The 22,500-nt window shown below is 46.9% G+C and overlaps 1 protein-coding gene across 3 annotated transcripts in view; it reads left to right on the top strand.

The window, feature by feature from the left end:
- The first annotated feature begins 2,474 nt into the window (after positions 1-2,474).
- fbn1 (fibrillin 1) overlaps positions 2,475-22,500 on the top strand; it is a 183,306-nt gene continuing 163,280 nt past the window's right edge. Inside the window, exons 1-6 of one of the 3 annotated variants that reach the window (XM_065012133.1) lie at positions 2,475-2,818; positions 3,108-3,498; positions 12,502-12,584; positions 14,961-15,059; positions 17,587-17,682; positions 17,822-17,917. In XM_065012133.1, the coding sequence (XP_064868205.1) occupies positions 3,245-3,498; positions 12,502-12,584; positions 14,961-15,059; positions 17,587-17,682; positions 17,822-17,917 (628 nt within the window). In that variant the 5' untranslated portion in view covers positions 2,475-2,818; positions 3,108-3,244. The remainder of the gene's footprint in view (positions 2,819-3,107; positions 3,499-12,501; positions 12,585-14,960; positions 15,060-17,586; positions 17,683-17,821; positions 17,918-22,500) is intronic. The other 2 variants (XM_065012132.1, XM_065012131.1) reach the window with 2 other exon arrangements.

Genomic DNA, 22,500 nt, shown 5'->3' on the forward strand with positions numbered 1-22,500 from the left:
GAGAGATGGTAGGATTACAGTGCCTGGACTGGGTGAGAGATGGTAGGATTACAGTGCCTGGACTGGGTGAGAGATGGTAGGATTACAGTGCCTGGAATGGGTGAGAGATGGTAGGATTACAGTGCCTGGACTGGGTGAGATGGTAGGATTACAGTGCCTGTACTGGGTGAGATGGTAGGATTACAGTGCCTGGACTGGGTGAGAGATGGTGGGATTACAGTGCCTGGACTGGGTGAGAGATGGTAGGATTACAGTGCCTGGACTGGGTAAGAGATGGTAGGATTACAGTGCCTGGACTGGGTGAGAGATGGTAGGATTACAGTGCCTGGACTGGGTGAGAGATGGTAGGATTACAGTCTCTGGACTGGGTGAGAGATGGATGGTGTGTGTGTGTCCTCTATGGCAGACCTGTGTGCTCTTCATCTGAGAGCAGCTCTCCATGGCTCCTCTTTTCTCGTCCCCTCATACCACTTCCCCTGCTCCCCCACCCACCACAGCCCCTCAGTCAGATACACTACAGGAGATCTCTACTCTGCTGCCTGAATGAGCCCTCTACTCCAACTCTAACTCCATCCGGCTGTGGTTCTCTCTTACACATGTTCATAACAACCCATTCCCATGTTTAGAAACTTAGCATGGGCCACTCTCCTCTACAAAGATAGATAGAGGGCCTATGGGCAGGAGGGAGAGTTTGGAGGATAGGATAGATAGAGGGCCTATGGGCAGGAGGGAGAGTTTGGAGGATAGGATAGATAGAGGGCCTATGGGCAGGAGGGAGAGTTTGGAGGATAGGATAGATAGAGGGCCTATGGGAAGGAGGGAGAGTTTGGAGGATAGGATAGATAGATGGCCTATGGGAAGGAGGGAGAGTTTGGAGGATAGGATAGATAGAGGGCCTATGGGAAGGAGGGAGAGTTTGGAGGATAGGATAGATAGAGGGCCTATGGGAAGGAGGGAGAGTTTGGAGGATAGGATAGATAGATGGCCTATGGGAAGGAGGGAGAGTTTGGAGGATAGGATAGATAGAGGGCCTATGGGAAGGAGGGAGAGTTTGGAGGATAGGATAGATAGAGGGCCTATGGGAAGGAGGGAGAGTTTGGAGGATAGGATAGATAGAGGGCCTATGGGAAGGAGGGAGAGTTTGGAGGATAGGATAGATAGATGGCCTATGGGAAGGAGGGAGAGTTTGGAGGATAGGATAGATAGAGGGCCTATGGGAAGGAGGGAGAGTTTGGAGGATAGGATAGATAGGGGGCCTATGGGAAGGAGGGAGAGTTTGGATGATAAGATAGATAGAGGGCCTATGGGAAGAAGGGACAGAGGGACGAGGGATGGTGGTCTTGAGGTTGGGATCGAGGGCGGAAGGGCGGGAGAGAGGGAGTGACAGTGGAAGAGAGGGAGGGAGGGAGGGAGGGAGGGAGGGAGGGAGGGAGGGAGGGAGGGAGGGAGGGGGAGGAGAGTGAAGGAGAGAGAGGGATAGATGGCAGGAGGAAGTTGTGTCCCTGGCATGCTCTGCTCTCTGGTCTAATTTCCTAACATCTCCAGAACATTGAGTCTGTGTATGATTCGTTTTAATGCCACAACCACTGGCTGGATAAGCATCCCTCTCTCCTCCAGAACACAGAAGCTCGCAAGCACGCGCACACACGCACACACACACACACACACACACACACACACACACACACACACACACACACACACACACACACACACACACACACACACACACACACACACACACACACACACACACACACACACACAAAGGCTCTGACCTTCCCTGATACACTTTGCTGTAGAGAAAGAGAGAGAGAGGGACACAGAGAGAGAGAGAGAGAAAGAGACTTGTGGGCTGGGTTGTTGAGATGTTTAATTAAAGAGCATATTGATATCACCTCTGAGTGGTGGAGTCTCAGAACACATTGCAAAAGGTCCTGTTCATTCTGAACAGTCCCAAATGATTCCAATCAGTTCCAAATGGTTTTCAACCTGCTCACATGACCACCTTCCACCTCCACACTGTTTGTAAAAACTGTCTTCTGTGGTTTTACTCAATATTGTCATTACATTTACGCAGTGTAAAGCTTGCACAGTGGACAGACTATGTAACATAAATTGTAATTACCAAAATGTAAGGTATGTGTTCTGAGATTAGGCTTGTCCTGGTTACACTGTGCTTTAAATATCATGGATGAGTTTTGCTCTATCACAATCACATAGGCCTATCTTACCTGCTGAAAACAAAGTAGGTGTCTTTACTCTTAACATTATTCTAACAAACCTCTAAGTGCTAATGCTGTATGAAGTGTCTCACCCTCTCGCTATGGCGCTTTAACATTAACGTTGTGTTTCTAACTGTACCAGTAGTGGACCCTTGTTTGACTGGAATGTATGTATCGCGAGAGGACAAAACACTTTTGGGGAAAGTTGAGGAGGGCAGGGATGGGGAGTGAGTGAGTTTGGCTGTGTGAGAGACAGGGAGAGAAAGAGAGCAGGAGAGAAGGAGAGGGAAGAAGACTTATCTTCTCCACACGGCTACTGTAGAATGTCTCAACGCCTCTCTCCACCTATAGTGTAGAATGTCTCAACGCCTCTGATCACGACATACAGAATCAAGGCATCCTGATCATCTCGGATGTGTCGGATTTAATAAAGAGAGAACACATTGCTAGACTATTGACAATTTGATTTTGTCATTGGAGGTTATTTTCCATTATTCTTCTTCTTTTCTTGAAGTCGTTTATTCTGGAACAGCAAGTACGTGGGGTACAGCGCCTGCTCTGCTTTGACGACTGTCTCCAGCTGTGGAGAGAAGGTAGGCATTTTCTCCTGCGCAATTAATTGCACAATGCTTTTAGATTTGAATTAAAACAAACTTGAAGTACCACTTGTGTTCTTATTGGACTATTTGCATTATTTATACAAATTATTGTTAGATACTTCGTCTGTAACCTCAACATCTGCCAGAGATGCATTCCGTGCAGACAGTCGTAGTGTCTATAGAAAAGTATCATAGCCCAGTTATTTTTCCCCAAATTGCAGCATCTTCTGCGCTGCACATTTCTCTGCTTGTTTCTGAAAAACATTCTGATTTTTTTCCCCAGCTTGACTCGGGACTATTTCCCTGAGCCCCGGTTGGATTTAGGAGAAGCGCGACTTAAAACCGAAAAGACAACAGTTTTTTTTAAACCAAAAAGTGGAGTTATTGTGAACTTGTGAGAAGATCACCAGGCCTGTGGCAATGTGTCGGGGGCGGCTGGTGAGGCTGGCGGTGGGTCTGGTGGCGGTCCTGTCGCTGTGGACGGAGCCTGGCGGGGCTGAGGCTGAGCAGGCTGGGCAGGCTGGGGGAACCGGAGGAGAAGCTAGACTTACCGAAGGCGAGCTGGTGTCTTTGCCGTTATTAACTGTAGACAGCGAGCCGGCCAGGCAGACTCCGACCCAACCCAGAGCCAGTCGGGCCAAGCGGAGGGGAGGAGGAACAGACGTCCTCAAAGGGTAGGCAATGGCTCGATCTATTATCACGTATCCCTTATGAGACAGTCACCAGCACCTTACCTTCATTTACACCTTGTAGGCATAGTCTAATGAAGTTGTTACTAATTGTCTGTCATTACTACATCATTATAGTGCACACGTTTTAAACATATGTGTTCTGTAGGTAGTTAACCTGTCACAGTGTCATGTAGTTGTACATTATATATCACTCTGTATTGATGAGGGAGAAGTTAGTTGCTTACTTAATCTATCATCTACAGGATTATAAACATCCTCATTCTCCCTCACTAGTGCATGTTCAATACGAATCTAGTATACTAGTCAGGTGATTACTACCTCTGTAGGTCTACTGCTGTGGTCTACTAGTCAGGTAGGTCCTACTGCTGTGGTCTACTAGTCAGGTCATTACTACCTCTGTAGGTCCTACTGCTGTGGTCTATTAGTCAGGTCATTACTACCACTGTAGGTCTACTGCTGTGGTCTACTAGTCAGGTAGGTCCTACTGCTGTGGTCTACTAGTCAGGTAGGTCCTACTGCTGTGGTCTACTAGTCAGGTAGGTCCTACTGCTGTGGTCTACTAGTCAGGTAGGTCCTACTGCTGTGGTCTACTAGTCAGGTAGGTCCTACTGCTGTGGTCTACTAGTCAGGTAGGCCCTACTGCTGTGGTCTACTAGTCAGGTCATTACTACCACTGTAGGTCCTACTGCTGTGGTCTATTAGTCAGGTCATTACTACCACTGTAGGTCCTACTGCTGTGGTCTATTAGTCAGGTCATTACTACCTCTGTAGGTCTACTGCTGTGGTCTATTAGTCAGGTCATTACTACCTCTGTAGGTCTACTGCTGTGGTCTACTAGTCAGGTAGGTCCTACTGCTGTGGTCTACTAGTCAGGTAATTACTACCACTGTAGGTCCTACTGCTGTGGTCTATTAGTCAGGTCATTACTACCACTGTAGGTCCTACTGCTGTGGTCTATTAGTCAGGTCATTACTACCTCTGTAGGTCTACTGCTGTGGTCTATTAGTCAGGTCATTACTACTTCTGTAGGTCTACTGCTGTGGTCTACTAGTCAGGTAGGCCCTACTGCTGTGGTCTACTGCTGTGGTCTACTAGTCAGGTAGGCCCTACTGCTGTGGTATACTAGTCAGGTCATTACTACCACTGTAGGTCCTACTGCTGTGGTCTATTAGTCAGGTCATTACTACCTCTGTAGGTCTACTGCTGTGGTCTACTAGTCAGGTCATTACTACCTCTGTAGGTCTACTGCTGTGGTCTACTAGTCAGGTCATTACTACCACTGTAGGTCCTACTGCTGTGGTCTACTAGTCAGGTCATTACTACCTCTGTAGGTCTACTGCTGTGGTCTACTGGTCAGGTCATTACTACCTCTGTAGGCCTACTGCTGTGATATACTAGTCAGGTCATTACTACCTCTGTAGGCCTACTGCTGTGGTCTACTAGTCAGGTCATTACTACCACTGTAGGCCTACTGCTGTGATATACTAGTCAGTGGTCATTACTACCTCTGTAGGTCTACTGCTGTGGTCTACTGGTCAGGTCATTACTACCTCTGTAGGTCTACTGCTGTGGTCTAGTAGTTAGGTAATTACTACCTCTGTAGGTCCTACTGATGTGGTCTATTAGTCAGGTCATTACTACCACTGTAGGCCTACTGCTGTGATATACTAGTCAGTGGTCATTACTACCTCTGTAGGTCTACTGCTGTGGTCTACTAGTCAGGTCATTACTACCTCTGTAGACCTACTGCTGTGGTCTACTAGTCAGGTCATTACTACCTCTGTAGGTCTACTGCTGTGGTCTATTAGTTAGGTAATTACTACCTCTGTAGGTCCTACTGCTGTGGTCTACTAGTCAGTGGTCATTACTACCTCTGTAGACCTACTGCTGTGGTCTATTAGTCAGGTCATTACTACCTCTGTAGGCCTACTGCTGTGGTCTATTAGTCAGGTCATTACTACCTCTGTAGGCCTACTGCTGTGGTCTACTAGTCAGGTCATTACTACCACTGTAGGTCTACTGCTGTGGTCTATTAGTTAGGTCATTACTACCACTGTAGGCCTACTGCTGTGGTCTATTAGTTAGGTCATTACTACTTCTGTAGGTCTACTGCTGTGGTCTACTAGTCAGGTAGGCCCTACTGCTGTGGTCTACTAGTCAGGTCATTACTACCACTGTAGGTCCTACTGCTGTGGTCTATTAGTCAGGTCATTACTACCTCTGTAGGTCTACTGCTGTGGTCTACTAGTCAGGTCATTACTACCTCTGTAGGTCTACTGCTGTGGTCTACTAGTCAGGTCATTACTACCACTGTAGGTCCTACTGCTGTGGTCTACTAGTCAGGTCATTACTACCTCTGTAGGTCTACTGCTGTGGTCTACTGGTCAGGTCATTACTACCTCTGTAGGCCTACTGCTGTGATATACTAGTCAGGTCATTACTACCTCTGTAGGGCTACTGCTGTGGTCTACTGGTCAGGTCATTACTACCTCTGTAGGCCTACTGCTGTGATATACTAGTCAGGTCATTACTACCTCTGTGGTCCTACTGCTGTGGTCTACTAGTCAGTGGTCATTACTACCTCTGTAGACCTACTGCTGTGGTCTATTAGTCAGGTCATTACTACCACTGTAGGTCTACTGCTGTGGTCTATTAGTTAGGTCATTACTACCACTGTAGGCCTACTGCTGTGGTCTATTAGTTAGGTCATTACTACCTCTGTAGGCCTACTGCTGTGGTCTATTAGTCAGGTCATTACTACCACTGTAGGCCTACTGCTGTGGTCTACTAGTCAGGTCATTACTACCACTGTAGGCCTACTGCTGTGATATACTAGTCAGTGGTCATTACTACCTCTGTAGGTCTACTGCTGTGGTCTACTGGTCAGGTCATTACTACCTCTGTAGGTCTACTGCTGTGGTCTAGTAGTTAGGTAATTACTACCTCTGTAGGTCCTACTGATGTGGTCTATTAGTCAGGTCATTACTACCACTGTAGGCCTACTGCTGTGATATACTAGTCAGTGGTCATTACTACCTCTGTAGGTCTACTGCTGTGGTCTACTAGTCAGGTCATTACTACCTCTGTAGACCTACTGCTGTGGTCTACTAGTCAGGTCATTACTACCTCTGTAGGTCTACTGCTGTGGTCTATTAGTTAGGTAATTACTACCTCTGTAGGTCCTACTGCTGTGGTCTACTAGTCAGTGGTCATTACTACCTCTGTAGACCTACTGCTGTGGTCTATTAGTCAGGTCATTACTACCTCTGTAGGCCTACTGCTGTGGTCTATTAGTCAGGTCATTACTACCTCTGTAGGCCTACTGCTGTGGTCTACTAGTCAGGTCATTACTACCACTGTAGGTCTACTGCTGTGGTCTATTAGTTAGGTCATTACTACCACTGTAGGCCTACTGCTGTGGTCTATTAGTTAGGTCATTACTACCTCTGTAGGTCTACTGCTGTGGTCTATTAGTTAGGTCATTACTACCTCTGTAGGCCTACTGCTGTGGTCTACTAGTCAGGTCATTACTACCACTGTAGGTCTACTGCTGTGGTCTATTAGTTAGGTCATTACTACCACTGTAGGCCTACTGCTGTGGTCTATTAGTCAGGTCATTACTACCTCTGGTGGTCCTACTGCTGTGGTCTATTAGTTAGGTCATTACTACCACTGTAGGCCTACTGCTGTGGTCTATTAGTCAGGTCATTACTACCTCTGGTGGTCCTACTGCTGTGGTCTATTAGTCAGGTCATTACTACCTCTGTAGGCCTACTGCTGTGGTCTATTAGTCAGGTCATTACTACCACTGTAGGTCTACTGCTGTGGTCTATTAGTTAGGTCATTACTACCACTGTAGGCCTACTGCTGTGGTCTATTAGTTAGGTCATTACTACCTCTGTAGGTCTACTGCTGTGGTCTACTAGTCAGTGGTCATTACTACCTCTGTAGACCTACTGCTGTGGTCTACTAGTCAGAGGTCATTACTGCCTCTGTAGATCTACTGCTGTGGTCTACTAGTCAGTGGGCATTACTACCTCTGTAGGTCTACTGCTGTGGTCTACTAGTCAGTGGTCATTACTACCTCTGTAGACCTACTGCTGTGGTCTACTAGTCAGTGGTCATTACTACCTCTGTAGGTCTACTGCTGTGATATACTAGTCAGGTCATTACTACCTCTGTAGGGCTACTGCTGTGGTCTACTGGTCAGGTCATTACTACCTCTGTAGGCCTACTGCTGTGATATACTAGTCAGGTCATTACTACCTCTGTGGTCCTACTGCTGTGGTCTACTAGTCAGTGGTCATTACTACCTCTGTAGACCTACTGCTGTGGTCTATTAGTCAGGTCATTACTACCACTGTAGGTCTACTGCTGTGGTCTATTAGTTAGGTCATTACTACCACTGTAGGCCTACTGCTGTGGTCTATTAGTTAGGTCATTACTACCACTGTAGGCCTACTGCTGTGGTCTATTAGTTAGGTCATTACTACCTCTGTAGGCCTACTGCTGTGGTCTATTAGTCAGGTCATTACTACCACTGTAGGCCTACTGCTGTGGTCTACTAGTCAGGTCATTACTACCACTGTAGGCCTACTGCTGTGATCTATAGTCAGTGGTCATTACTACCTCTGTAGGTCTACTGCTGTGGTCTACTGGTCAGGTCATTACTACCTCTGTAGGTCTACTGCTGTGGTCTAGTAGTTAGGTAATTACTACCTCTGTAGGTCCTACTGATGTGGTCTATTAGTCAGGTCATTACTACCACTGTAGGCCTACTGCTGTGATATACTAGTCAGTGGTCATTACTACCTCTGTAGGTCTACTGCTGTGGTCTACTAGTCAGGTCATTACTACCTCTGTAGACCTACTGCTGTGGTCTACTAGTCAGGTCATTACTACCTCTGTAGGTCTACTGCTGTGGTCTATTAGTTAGGTAATTACTACCTCTGTAGGTCCTACTGCTGTGGTCTACTAGTCAGTGGTCATTACTACCTCTGTAGACCTACTGCTGTGGTCTATTAGTCAGGTCATTACTACCTCTGTAGGCCTACTGCTGTGGTCTATTAGTCAGGTCATTACTACCTCTGTAGGCCTACTGCTGTGGTCTACTAGTCAGGTCATTACTACCACTGTAGGTCTACTGCTGTGGTCTATTAGTTAGGTCATTACTACCACTGTAGGCCTACTGCTGTGGTCTATTAGTTAGGTCATTACTACCTCTGTAGGTCTACTGCTGTGGTCTATTAGTTAGGTCATTACTACCTCTGTAGGCCTACTGCTGTGGTCTACTAGTCAGGTCATTACTACCTCTGGTGGTCCTACTGCTGTGGTCTATTAGTCAGGTCATTACTACCTCTGTAGGCCTACTGCTGTGGTCTATTAGTCAGGTCATTACTACCACTGTAGGTCTACTGCTGTGGTCTATTAGTTAGGTCATTACTACCACTGTAGGCCTACTGCTGTGGTCTATTAGTTAGGTCATTACTACCTCTGTAGGTCTACTGCTGTGGTCTACTAGTCAGTGGTCATTACTACCTCTGTAGACCTACTGCTGTGGTCTACTAGTCAGAGGTCATTACTGCCTCTGTAGATCTACTGCTGTGGTCTACTAGTCAGTGGGCATTACTACCTCTGTAGGTCTACTGCTGTGGTCTACTAGTCAGTGGTCATTACTACCTCTGTAGACCTACTGCTGTGGTCTACTAGTCAGTGGTCATTACTACCTCTGTAGGTCTACTGCTGTGGTCTTCTAGTCAGGTCATTACTACCTCTGTAGGTCTACTGCTGTGGTCTACTAGTCAGGTCATTACTACCTCTGTAGGTCTACTGCTGTGGTCTACTAGTCAGTGGTCATTACTACCTCTGTAGGTCTACTGCTGTGGTCTACTAGTCAGGTCATTACTACCTCTGTAGGTCTACTGCTGTGGTCTACTAGTCAGTGGTCTTTACTACCTCTGTAGACCTACTGCTGTGGTCTACTAGTCAGTGGTCATTACTACCTCTGTAGACCTACTGCTGTGGTCTATTAGTTAGGTCGTTACTACCTCTGTAGACCTACTGCTGTGGTCTACTAGTCAGTGGTCATTACTACCTCTGCAGACCTACTGCTGTGGTCTACTAGTCAGTGGTCATTACTACCTCTGTAGACCTACTGCTGTGGTCTACTAGTCAGGTCATTACTATCTCTGTAGACCTACTGCTGTGGTCTACTAGTCAGTGGTCATTACTACCTCTGTACACCTACTGCTGTTGTCTACTAGTCAGTGGTCATTACTACCTCTGTAGACCTACTGCTGTGGTCTACTAGTCAGTGGTCATTACTACCTCTGTAGACCTACTGCTGTGGTCTACTAGTCAGGCCATTACTACCTCTGTAGACCTACTGCTGTGGTCTACTAGTCAGGCCATTACTACCTCTGTAGACCTACTGCTGTGGTCTATTAGTTAGGCCATTACTACCTCTGTAGACCTACTGCTTTGGTCTACTAGTCAGGCCATTACTACCTCTGTAGACCTACTGCTGTGGTCTACTAGTCAGTGGTCATTACTACCACTGTAGACCTACTGCTGTGGTCTACTAGTCAGTGGTCATTACTGAAGACAAGGTCACAGGAGAGTTTAACATTTTCCTTTTGTTAATTTGTTGAGAATGCCATCGCTGGACCTCAACAGGTGAGATTCTCTGTGATGGGAAGTTAGGATGAAAGTTTAGTCATTAAATACTGGCAAGAATATCACATTCCTGTCGGCTGCAACAATAAATTATATCCAAACAAAGGAGCCCATTGGCGGTGTGGGGCTGTCGGAATGCCTGCTGGACTGAGAGAGAGAAAAGAGAGGGAGAGAGGGGGGGAGTTAGAGAGAGGGAGAGTTAGAGAGAGGGGTAGAGAGAGAGGGAGAGTTAGAGAGGGAGAGTTAGAGAGAGATAGAGGGGAGAGAGAAGGAGGGAGGGATGGAGAGAGAGGAGAGAGGAGGGAGGGATAGAGAGAGAGAGAGAGAGAGAGAGAGAGAGAGGGGAGAGAGAGAGAAGAAGGGAGGGATGGAGAGAGAGAAGCAGTTTAATATTTTCTCTAGTCCTAAACACCACACCCTGCTTTTTAAAGCACATCAGCAGCTGTACACAGTGGGTCACTGCTTGAGAGGTGGTGTGTGTGTGTGTGTGTGTGTGTGTGTGTGTGTGTGTGTGTGTGTGTGTGTGTGTGTGTGTGTGTGTGTGTGTGTGTGTGTGTGTGTGTGTGTGCGTGTGAGTGTGCGTGTGAGCGTGTGTGAGCGTGTGTGCATCTATGTGTTTGTGTGCGTGTGTGTGCGCATTTGTGTGTATATCATGACTGTAGACAGCTGATACTGTCATAGATGGATCAATGCCTAATCTCCAGGGCTCACAAGCTATGGTTGTTTGAAGTGTGTTTAGTGTTTATTGTGAGTTAATTCATCAGAACCGTTCTCCATACAGGCAGAGCGACACTTTTAACTCTCACCAGTGAAGGATCAGGTACTGCAGTTCAGCATACAGGCCACTGTGTTGTGCTGTTTCCCCGCTAGCATTACAGTCACTAGATGGAGCCCAGTCACAGAGTGTTGCAACCCATGATGTACTAAACAGTCTGTGGTTGCAACAGACACAGTCTGAAAGTGTGCTATGCTGTGTGAAACCTTTCTTCCTATTACACAACAGTCAAACTCTGAAATCGGGAAGGGGACTGTGTATCTGTCTGCAGGGGGTCTCCAGACAGGACCATGGTTGTAGAATGAGGTGTGTGTGGGCTCCAGAAAGTGTTTAACCAGTGATACTGTGTGTCTGTCTCCAGGGGGTCTCCAGACAGGACCATGATTGTAGAATGAGGTGCGTGTGGGCTCCAGAAAGTGTTTAACCAGGGGGTCTCCAGGCAGAACCATGGTTGTAGAATGAGGTGCGTGTGGGCTCCAGAAAGTGTTTAACCAGGGGGTCTCCAGACAGGACCATGGTTGTAGAATGAGGTGCGTGTGGGCTCCAGAAAGTGTTTAACCAGGGGGTCTCCAGACAGGACCATGGTTGTAGAATGAGGTGTGTGTGGGCTCCAGAAAGTGTTTAACCAGGGGGTCTCCAGACAGGACCATGGTTGTAGAATGAGGTGCGTGTGAGCTCCAGAAATTGTTTAACCAGGGGGTCTCCAGACAGGACCATGGTTGTAGAATGAGGTGTGTGTGGGCTCCAGAAAGTGTTTAACCAGTGATACTGTGTGTCTGTCTCCAGGGGGTCTCCAGACAGGACCATGGTTGTAGAATGAGGTGCATGTGGGCTCCAGAAAGTGTTTAACCAGGGGGTCTCCAGACAGGACCATGGTTGTAGAATGAGGTGTGTGTGGGCTCCAGAAAGTGTTTAACCAGGGGGTCTCCAGGCAGAACCATGGTTGTAGAATGAGGTGTGTGTGGGCTCCAGAAAGTGTTTAACCAGGGGGTCTCTAGACAGGACCATGGTTGTAGAATGAGGTGCGTGTGGGCTCCAGAAAGTGTTTAACCAGTGATACTGTGTGTCTGTCTCCAGGGGGTCTCCAGACAGGACCATGGTTGTAGAATGAGGTGTGTGTGGGCTCCAGAAAGTGTTTAACCAGTGATACTGTGTGTCTGTCTCCAGGGGGTCTCCAGACAGGACCATGGTTGTAGAATGAGGTGTGTGTGGGCTCCAGAAAGTGTTTAACCAGGGGGTCTCCAGGCAGAACCATGGTTGTAGAATGAGGTGCGTGTGGGCTCCAGAAAGTGTTTAACCAGGGTATCTCCAGACAGGACCATGGTTGTAGAATGAGGTGCGTGTGGGCTCCAGAAAGTGTTTAACCAGGGGGTCTCCAGACAGGACCATGGTTGTAGAATGAGGTGCGTGTGGGCTCCAGAAAGTGTTTAACCAGGGGGTCTCCAGACAGGACCATGGTTGTAGAATGAGGTGCGTGTGGGCTCCAGAAAGTGTTTAACCAGTGATACTGTGTGTCTGTCTCTCCTCTTCCGCAGGCCCAATGTGTGTGGCTCTCGTTTCAACTCCTACTGCTGTCCAGGATGGAAGACTCTGACAGGGGGCAACCAGTGCATCGTCCGTGAGTCTCTCTCTGTCTGTTTTCTGTCTACTGTCTCTTATCTACACACCATGCTTTTCTAAACCCAATGCTTCTGTATATTACTATTTGTTCTGTGCTGCTTGTAGTTCATGTATATGGGCAAATGTGTTCTTGGGAAGCCTAACATATTGTGCATGTGTTATAGTAATATGTCTGTGTAGGTAAGGCAGGGTGTACTGACTGTCTCATAGTAATATGTCTGTGAAGGTAAGGCAGGGTGTACTGACTGTCTCATAGTAATATGTCTGTGAAGGTAAGGCAGGGTGTACTGACTGTCTCATAGTAATATGTCTGTGAAGGTAAGGCAGGGTGTACTGACTGTCTCATAGTAATATGTCTGTGAAGGTAAGGCAGGGTGTACTGACTGTCTCATAGTAATATGTCTGTGAAGGTAAGGCAGGGTGTACTGACTGTCTCATAGTAATATGTCTGTGAAGGTAAGGCAGGGTGTACTGACTGTCTCGTAGTACTATGTCTGTGAAGGTAAGGCAGGGTGTACTGACTGTCTCATAGTAATATGTCTGTGAAGGTAAGGCAGGGTGTACTGACTGTCTCATAGTAATATGTATGTGAAGGTAAGGCAGGGTGTACTGACTGTCTCGTAGTACTATGTCTGTGAAGGTAAGGCAGGGTGTACTGACTGTCTCATAGTAATATGTCTGTGAAGGTAAGGCAGGGTGTACTGTGTAGTGTTGAGTATAGTATGATGAGTGCTTGTAACACTATGCGGTTAGTGTGTTTGTGTCTGAGCCAGGCTGGTGGGCGGGCCCAAACCCGGTCCTGTTCCAGAACGCTGTGGTCCTGGCCCACAATGTCCTGTGGCGCAGTAGGGAGGCGGCCCAGCTCTCTCTATGGGCAGCTAGTGCTGTTTGTCCAATTAGCTTAGCCAGACACAGCATGGCTCTGAGATAACTAACTCATTAAGACTTAACTATCCCGTCATACTCTGATAAGACTGGAAATCAAAACGTACTGAAGGTGTTTAACCCTCAAGCTGCCAATGACCCCAGTCCGTAGGCTACTTACTATACAGTATGTGCGTGGGACCAACATGATATGCTATAATGCCAGGGTTAAAGTGAGCCTGAACTGTTCAGATCAGATAAGTGAAACAGTGAAGTGATACTTCAGTCAAATGAAAGGTGATGTCAGTTTGTCTCCTGAGTCTGAATGGGTCTACTCTCTGAGATGTTATTTTGCCCTGGCCAGAGAGTAGCAGGCATCTCATCTCTCTCTCTCTCTCTCTCTCTCTCTCTCTCTCTCTCTCTCTCTCTCGGGAAAGCAGGGAACTTGTATCAGAGTTGGGTTCAGGAAGCCCGTAGCAGGGTGGTGGGTTGCACAGGACTGTGTGATTGGGATTGTGATTGCGGCCTGCCTGCCTGCCTGCCTGCCTGCCTGCCTGCCTGCCTCTAATGACATTGTTTAGCAGTGGAGTCTTGGGACACAGGATCACTCTCCCCATGCTCCCTGCCTCCCTCTACCTGACTGGGCTGGGGGGGGTTGCTATGGTAGCAGGAGGGATCGGGGGTGGATCGGGGTGGGTGTATGTACCAGCTCCAGGCTGCCTGCCTCCCTCTACCTGACTGGGCTGGGGGGGTTGCTATGGTAGCATGAGGGATCGGGGGTGGATCGGGGTGGGTGTACCAGCTCCAGGCTGCCTGCCTCCCTCTACCTGACTGGGCTGGAGGAGGGGGGGGGTTGCTATGGTAGCAGGAGGGATCGGGGTGGGTGTACCAGCTCCAGGCTGCCTGCCTCCCTCTACCTGACTGGGCTGGGGGGGGGGGTTGCTATGGTAGCAGGAGGGATCGGGGGTGGGTGTACCAGCTCCAGGCTGCCTGCCTGAATACAGTCGTTAAGTCTGTACTGTATGACCACTCAAAAATAGTGAATTCTGGGTAGAAAATAGCAGCACCACAGTCCTACCAGATGGACTCCAGTATTACAGTACTAAACCCCATACCAGCCATGATGAGGGCTGAGCAACAGAACAGACATATTTGGCCAACAGGATTTGTATGTTTGAAATGAAAGCTCCTGATGAGGTCTCTCTTCTGGTTAGCTGGGATGGTCAACTCTACAGTGAGAGACAGAAGGGGGAGAAGCTAGTGACAGCCAATAAAAACCCTTCTATTGTAGACTAGAGGGACCAGAGTTTTTCCTAACCAGGTAACCTGACCTGCACAAACTCTAGGCCCTATGGGCATAACATTTGAATGTGCTGTCCTGTAAGATTAGGAGAATCTCTCCTCCTCATAATCAACTCAGATGACTGTGTTTATAGATCCATGCAGACTGTGTGTGGTTCTGAGGTGTGTGTGTTGTACTGACATGTGTTGTCTCTCTGGTCCTCTGCAGCTATCTGTCGGAGCTCGTGTGGAGACGGGTTCTGCTCCAGACCCAACATGTGTACCTGTCCCACCGGATCCATCTCTCCTTCTTGTGGATCCATGTCAGGTACTGTCAGACCAACACCAGAGCAGAACAATAAGCTAGAATGATGTACAACAGTGTCTATCAACCGTATCTCTACACATTCAGATAGAACACTGCTTTACAGGGACTTTAGGGCTGGATTCAGTCCGTAGCGCCGAACATCTGCATTGTAGTGCGGTTGAAATGTGAAGGTCATTTTTGATTGAGATGACATATAGAGCGTTTACTGAGAATGTGGTCTCTGCAAAAGCAGCTATAACGCTGATCTACTGAATGAATCCAGCCCTTAGTTTCCCTGTATGAGCCAGATAAATGTGAACTGTGTTTAGGAAGGAACAGCCTTATCCCCAGGCCCACCACACCCCAGCCCACATCTGACTGTAGTCTATCACCACCTTACTTTAGCCTGGTGTCCATTCTTCCATTTCAAAGGCCTTTCACTGCCTTTACTAACAAGGACTTCAACATATGAAACAGATAATAGATATTCTAGATCCATGTATGAGAAATGTGGACCCAGTCAGCCAAGTCTAGGTCCACCACGCCCCATCCCCCTGCTTCCCTCTAACTCTCCTCTGTGGATTTAAAAAAGACATCACTGAAGTCTGCAACATGGGAACCGTCATATTGGTAATATTTTTCCCACAGGGCAGCATAAACAATGTCTGGTGTTGAGAGGTGTGAAACAGAGAACTCAGATGCAGAAATCTGTTCTGTTTCCTTCTCTGGAGAACTGAGATTCAGAGTTACAGAGTTATAGAGTTAGAGAGCTGCAGGGCTGGGCTGTTAGAGCTGATGGACTAGGAGGGAGGCTGTTAGAGCCGATGGACTAGGAGGGAGGCTGTTAGAGCCGATGGACTAGGAGGGAGGCTGTTAGAGCCGATGGACTAGGAGGGAGGCTGTTAGAGCCGATGGACTAGGAGGGAGGCTGTTAGAGCCGATGGACTAGGAGGGAGGCTGTTAGAGCCGATGGACTAGGAGGGAGGCTGTTAGAGCCGATGGACTAGGAGGGAGGCTGTTAGAGCCGATGGACTAGGAGGGAGGCTGTTAGAGCCGATGGACTAGGAGGGAGGCTGTTAGAGCTGATGGACTAGGAGGGAGGCTGTTAGAGCTGATGGACTAGGAGGTAGGGTGGGTGGGAAGGATGGAGGGAGGAGGGAGGCTGTTAGATCTGATGGACTAGGTGGGAGGGTGGGTGGGAAGGAGGGAGGGAGGAGGGAGGCTGTTAGAGCTGATGGACTAGGAGGGAGGCTGTTAGAGCTGATGGACTAGGAGGGAGGGTGGGTGGGAAGGAGGGAGGGAGGAGGGAGGCTGTTAGAGCTGATGGACTAGGAGGGAGGGTGGGTGGGAAGGAGGGAGGGAGGAGGGAGGCTGCTAGAGCTCATGGACTAGGAGGGAGGGTGGGTGGGAAGGAGGGAGGGAGGCTGTTAGAGCTCATGGACTAGGAGGGAGGGTGGGTGGGAAGGAGGGATGGAGGGAGGAGGGAGGCTGTTGTTTTGGCAGTGATTGCTACAGTGCAGATTGTTTTGTGGTTTCTACCATGACTATTGGATGATGTTATATCCTGTCTCAGGGTTCTCCCTCCCTGGTCGTGTTAGAGTGTGTGTGCTGGGAGCAGGGTGGTGTTCAGTAGGGCACACCGTAAAAAAATACTTTGAAACAGAGAAATTAAAGTGAGCCTTTCTTATTGAACAGGTTCAGGTAGTACCTCCCTGTTTCACTCTGTTTCAAAAAGTGTTCTCCTGTTTCTTGCCTACTGAAAAGACTAGCTGCACAGAATCTAAAATGTGCAACGACACTCCACCAAAACTTAACATAACTCTCCAAAAACAACCCACCATACAGTACAGCACAGAGCTCATGAAGAATTGATCTATTTTGCCGTGCTGCTCTCCCTTGAATAGCAGCTGAACTGTGAAGCTGATTGTTCAGTCTCAGGGCAGAATGGGTGTGTGTGTTGGAAGAGTTCCATTGTCAACATCTACTAATCCTTGTTGCAGCGTTGAGTAGAGCAGCTCAGAGCAGTGTTGGGCCGTGTGCTCATCTGTTTTCACACAATCAATTTGAGCGAATATTATATCTGAATGGGATTTATGTTAAACACAATTCGGAGGGAATTTTGGTGCGTTTGTACTGAAAGTGTAGCCCTATCTGTGTGTTTGTGTTTGTGTTGTAAGCTTTCTCTCTCTCTCTCTCTCTCTCTCTCTCTCTCTCTCTCTCTCTCTCTCTCTCCCTCTCTGTCTCCCTCCCTCTCCCTCTCTCTCTCTCTCTCTCTCTCTCTCTCTCTCTCTCTCCTCCCTCCCTCCCTCCCTCTCTCTCTCCCTCTCTCTCTCTCCCTCTCTCTCTCTCTCTCTCTCTGTCTCTCTCTCTCTCTCTCTCTCATCCCTCCCTCCCTCCCTCTCTCTCTCTCTCTCTCTCTCTCTCTCTCTCTCTCTCTCTCTCTCTCTCTCTCTCTCTCTCTCTCTCTCTCTCTCTCCTCTCTCTCTCTCTCTCTCTCTCTCTCTCTCTCTCTCTCTCTCCTCCCTCCCTCCCTCCCAACCCCCACCAGTCCAAAACTGTAACATCCGCTGTATGAACGGTGGGAGCTGTGCTGATGACCACTGCCAGTGTCAGAAAGGATACGTGGGAAACCACTGCGGCCAACGTAAGAACCGCTATATACACACAATACAACCATTATACGACCACTTTACAACCAATATACAACCAATAACACTGTATAAACACTATAGGTGGGATCCTGAGATCTTTGGTGTATTTCTGTCTTTCTCTCTTCCATGCAGCGGTGTGTGAGACAGGTTGTCAGAATGGAGGACGGTGTGTGGCTCCTAACCGCTGTGTTTGTACCTACGGCTTCACGGGGGCACAGTGTGAGAGAGGTAGGATTACAGTTCACTGTCTGTCTGTCTGTCTGTCTGTCTGTCTGTCTGTCTGTCTGTCTGTCTGTCTGTCTGTCTGTCTGTCTGTCTGTCTGTCTGTCTGTCTGTCTGTCAGAATTGACATGTTCTCAGAATGAGGACAGCTGACAGTGTTGATAGCGTGACATGTTCTCAGAATGAGGACAGCTGACAGTGTTGATAGTGTGACATGTTCTCAGAATGAGGACAGCTGACAGTGTTGACAGCGTGACATGTTCTCAGAATGAGGACAGCTGACAGTGTTGACAGCGTGACATGTTCTCAGAATGAGGACAGCTGACAGTGTTGACAGCGTGACATGTTTGCTTCATACACAACAGTGTGTTTTATTGTCCAGAACATGGTTTGTTGTTGAACACTGAGCCTGTCACGCTGTGTTCCTAAATGACGGTTATTTTCCACATCTGCTGAAAGACTGAGGTCTGGAAAATGTCCAGGTCTATTGGATGTTTGCTGTTGGTTGCCCCCACCAGCGTCCTGGTGTGCTCTGAACTCTGGCAAAAAACTATGGAGTTACTATTGCAAATAAAGATAATGATATTGAAAGCAAGACATAAAAAACAGAACGTACTTCAGTAAGTATAAAGGCTCTATATAAATCCATTCCATGTAGGTGGGGTTTAGAGGGCAGCAGAGTTGATGCATCCTTATTGGTCAACCAGTTTTGGAGTATTATCTCCACTTGATGTTTTGATAGGTGGGATGTTTAATGACACAGAGAAAGACTAGAGGGAAGGGTGGCCCTACTGGCCTCCAGCACCACTTCCAGTAACATCTGGTCTCCCATCCAGGGACCAACCAGGACCAACCCTGTTTAGCTCCAGAGGCAAACCATCAGTGGGATGCAGGGTGGGGTGCTGTTGGAATGTGCCAAACTTGAAACGGCAGAAAAATGATTGTAGGCGAAGAGGGAGGCATTTGATCACGATCAAGTTTTTATTGAAAATGTTTCATTTAAAACTATTGCATTCATTTACAATTCATTTGTGTGCGTATTTAAAAATGATACTTTTGGATTTATGTTTTGCTTTCAATATCATTATTGTTTGCAGCACTAAGATCTCTTGATTTCAGAAGCTTTTCTTGATATTAATGACACAAAAATAACTCCTTAGAAAACATGTACACACACACGCTTGCACGCACACACACACACACACACACACACACACACACACACACACACGCACACACACACACACACACACACACACACACACACACACACACACACACACACACACACACACACACACACACGAGGAGATGCAAGACGTACGTAGGTCTCTGTCTCTAGTGTGACCCCTGGAGGTTGTAGCAGTGACCTTGTAAAGATAATATTTAGTTTAACAGCAGAACACTAATTGCTGTCCTCCTCACACACAGATGGGCTGCGTCTTTACTCTAAAATGGTCCCCTTGCCTCTGTTACTTTCCGTCAGGGTTACTGATAACTGACAGGACAGATTTGGTTCTGGGGTGAAGCTCTCTGTTTATCTGAAATGATTTGGTCCTTCCCCTGCTCAGATAGAGCTGACACAGGGTACAATGTGTGTGTGTGTTCTGTTTGTGTGTGTATGTTCTGTGTGTGTGTGTGTCTGTCCCTAGAGACTGTCCCACCCTGATACTGGGCTTAGAACTCAGCTGAGGAACACATGCACACACGCACACTCAAACACGCACACACATACATACTGTACATACTGCTCGTCCAACATCTCATTCCAAATACATGGCCATTAATATGGAGTTGGTCCCCCCTTTGCTGCTATAACAGCCTCCACTCTTCTGGGAAGGCTTTCCACTAGATGTTGGAACATTGCTGCAGGGACTTGCTTCCATTCAACAACGAGCATTTATGCGGTTGAACACTGATGTTGGGCGATTAGGCCTGTCTCGCAGTCGGCATTCCAATTCATCCCAAAGATGCTTGATGGGGTTGAGGTCAGGGCTCTGTGCAGGCCAGTCAAGTTCTTCCACACCGATCTCGACAAACCATTTCTGTATGGACCTCGTATTGTGCATGGGGACATTGTCATGCTGAAACAGGAAATGACCTTCCTCAACAGTTGGCACCATGCATTCGGGCAGGTGCGGTTCTCCTGGCATCCACCAAACCCAGATTTGTCCGTCGGACTGCCAGATGGTGAAGTGGAATTCATCACTCCAGAGAACACATTTCCACTGCTCCAGAGTCCAATGGTGGCGAACTTCACACCACTCCTGCCGATGCTTGGCATTGTGTGCTGCTGCTCGGCCATGTAAACCTCTTCACAGAAATGTGACAAACTGACTTTTTGGAAAAATGACATCCTATGACGGTGCCACGTTGAAAGTCACTGAGCTCTTCAGTAAGGCCATTCTACTGCCAATGTTTATCTATGGAGATTTATACACCTTTATACACAATAGAATCCACTCATTTGAAGGGGTTTCCACATACGTTTGTATATATAGTGTACATACATACATACATACATACAGTGCCTTGCGAAAGTATTCGGCCCCCTTGAACTTTGCGACCTTTTGCCACATTTCAGGCTTCAAACATAAAGATATAAAACTGTATTTTTTTGTGAAGAATCAACAAGTGGGACATAATCATGAAGTGGAACGACATTTATTGGATATTTCATTTTTTTTAAATATCTTTATGTTTGAAGCCTGAAATGTGGCAAAAGGTCGCAAAGTTCAAGGGGCATACATACATACTACATACATACATACAAGGGGGCATACGAATACATACATACATACATACATACATACATACACTGTACATACATACATACATACATACATACATACATACATACATACATACATACATACATACATACATACATACATACATACATACATACATACACATACATACATACATACATACATACATACATACATACACATACATACATACATACATACATACATACATACATACATACATACATACATACATACATACATACATACATACATACATACATACATACATACATACATACATACATACATACATACATACATACATACTACATACATACATACATACATACATACATACATACATACATACATACATACATACACACATACATACATACATACATACATACATACATACATACATACATACATACATACATACACATACATACATACATACATACATACATACATACATACATACATACATACATACACATACATACATACATACATACATACATACATACATACATACTGTACATACATACATACATACATACATACATACATACATACATACATACATACATACATGTACATACATACATACATACATACATACATACATACATACATACATACATACATACATACATACATACATACTGTACATACATACATACTGTACATACTGTACATACATACATACATACTGTACATACTGTACATACATACATACATACATACATACATACATACACACATACATACATACATACATACATACATACATACATACATACTGTACATACATACATACATACATACTACATACATACATACATACATACATACTGTACATACATACATACTGTACATACTGTACATACAAACATACATACATACTGTACATACATACACACATACATACATACACACATACTGTACATACTGTACATACATACATACATACACACACACACACACACACACACACACACACACACACACACACACACACACACACACACACGATACGCCATTTATATCCATAGTTTGACATGGTTGTATGGTCAGAGAGAGAGAGAAAGAAAGGGAGAGTGAGACAAAGGGAGAGAGAGAGAGAGAGAGGAGAGAGAGAGAGAGAGAGAGAGAGAGGAAAGGAAAGGGGGAGAGGAAAGGAGAGGGAGAGAGAAAAGGAGAGGGAGAGAGGAAAGGAGAGAGAGAGAGAAAGGGAGAGGGAGAGAGAGAGGAAAGAAGGAGAGAGAGAGCGAGAGAAAGGGAGAGGGAGAGAGGAAAGGAAAGGGAGAGAGGAAAGGAAAGGGAGAGAGGAAAGGAGAGGGAGAGAGAAAGGGAGAGGGAGAGAGAGAGGAAAGGAGAGGGAGAGGGAGAGAGGAAAGGAGAGAGAGAGAGGAAAGGAAAGGGAGAGAGGAAAGGAGAGGGAGAGAGAAAGGGAGAAGGAGAGAAGAAAGGGAGAGGGAGAGAGGAAAGGAGAGGGAGAGAGGAAAGAAGAGGGAGAGAGGAAAGGAGAGAGGAAAGGAAAGGGAGAGAGGACAGGAGAGGGAGAGAGAAAGGGAGAGGGAGAGAGAAAAGGAGAGAGGAAAGGAAAGGGAGAGAGAAAGGGAGAGGGAGAGAGGAAAGGAGAGAGAGAGAGGAAAGGAGAGGGAGAGAGAAATGGAGGGGGAGAGAAAGGGAGAAGGAGAGAGAAAGGGAAAGGAGAGAGGAAAGGAGAGGGAGAGAGAAAGGGAGAGGGAGAGAGGAAAGGAGAGGGAGAGAGGAAAGGAGAGGGAGAGAGAAAGGGAGAAGGAGAGAGGAAAGGAGAGGGAGAGAGAA

Source organism: Oncorhynchus nerka, linkage group LG27 (assembly GCF_034236695.1).
Source record: "Oncorhynchus nerka isolate Pitt River linkage group LG27, Oner_Uvic_2.0, whole genome shotgun sequence".
NCBI lineage: Eukaryota > Metazoa > Chordata > Actinopteri > Salmoniformes > Salmonidae > Oncorhynchus > Oncorhynchus nerka.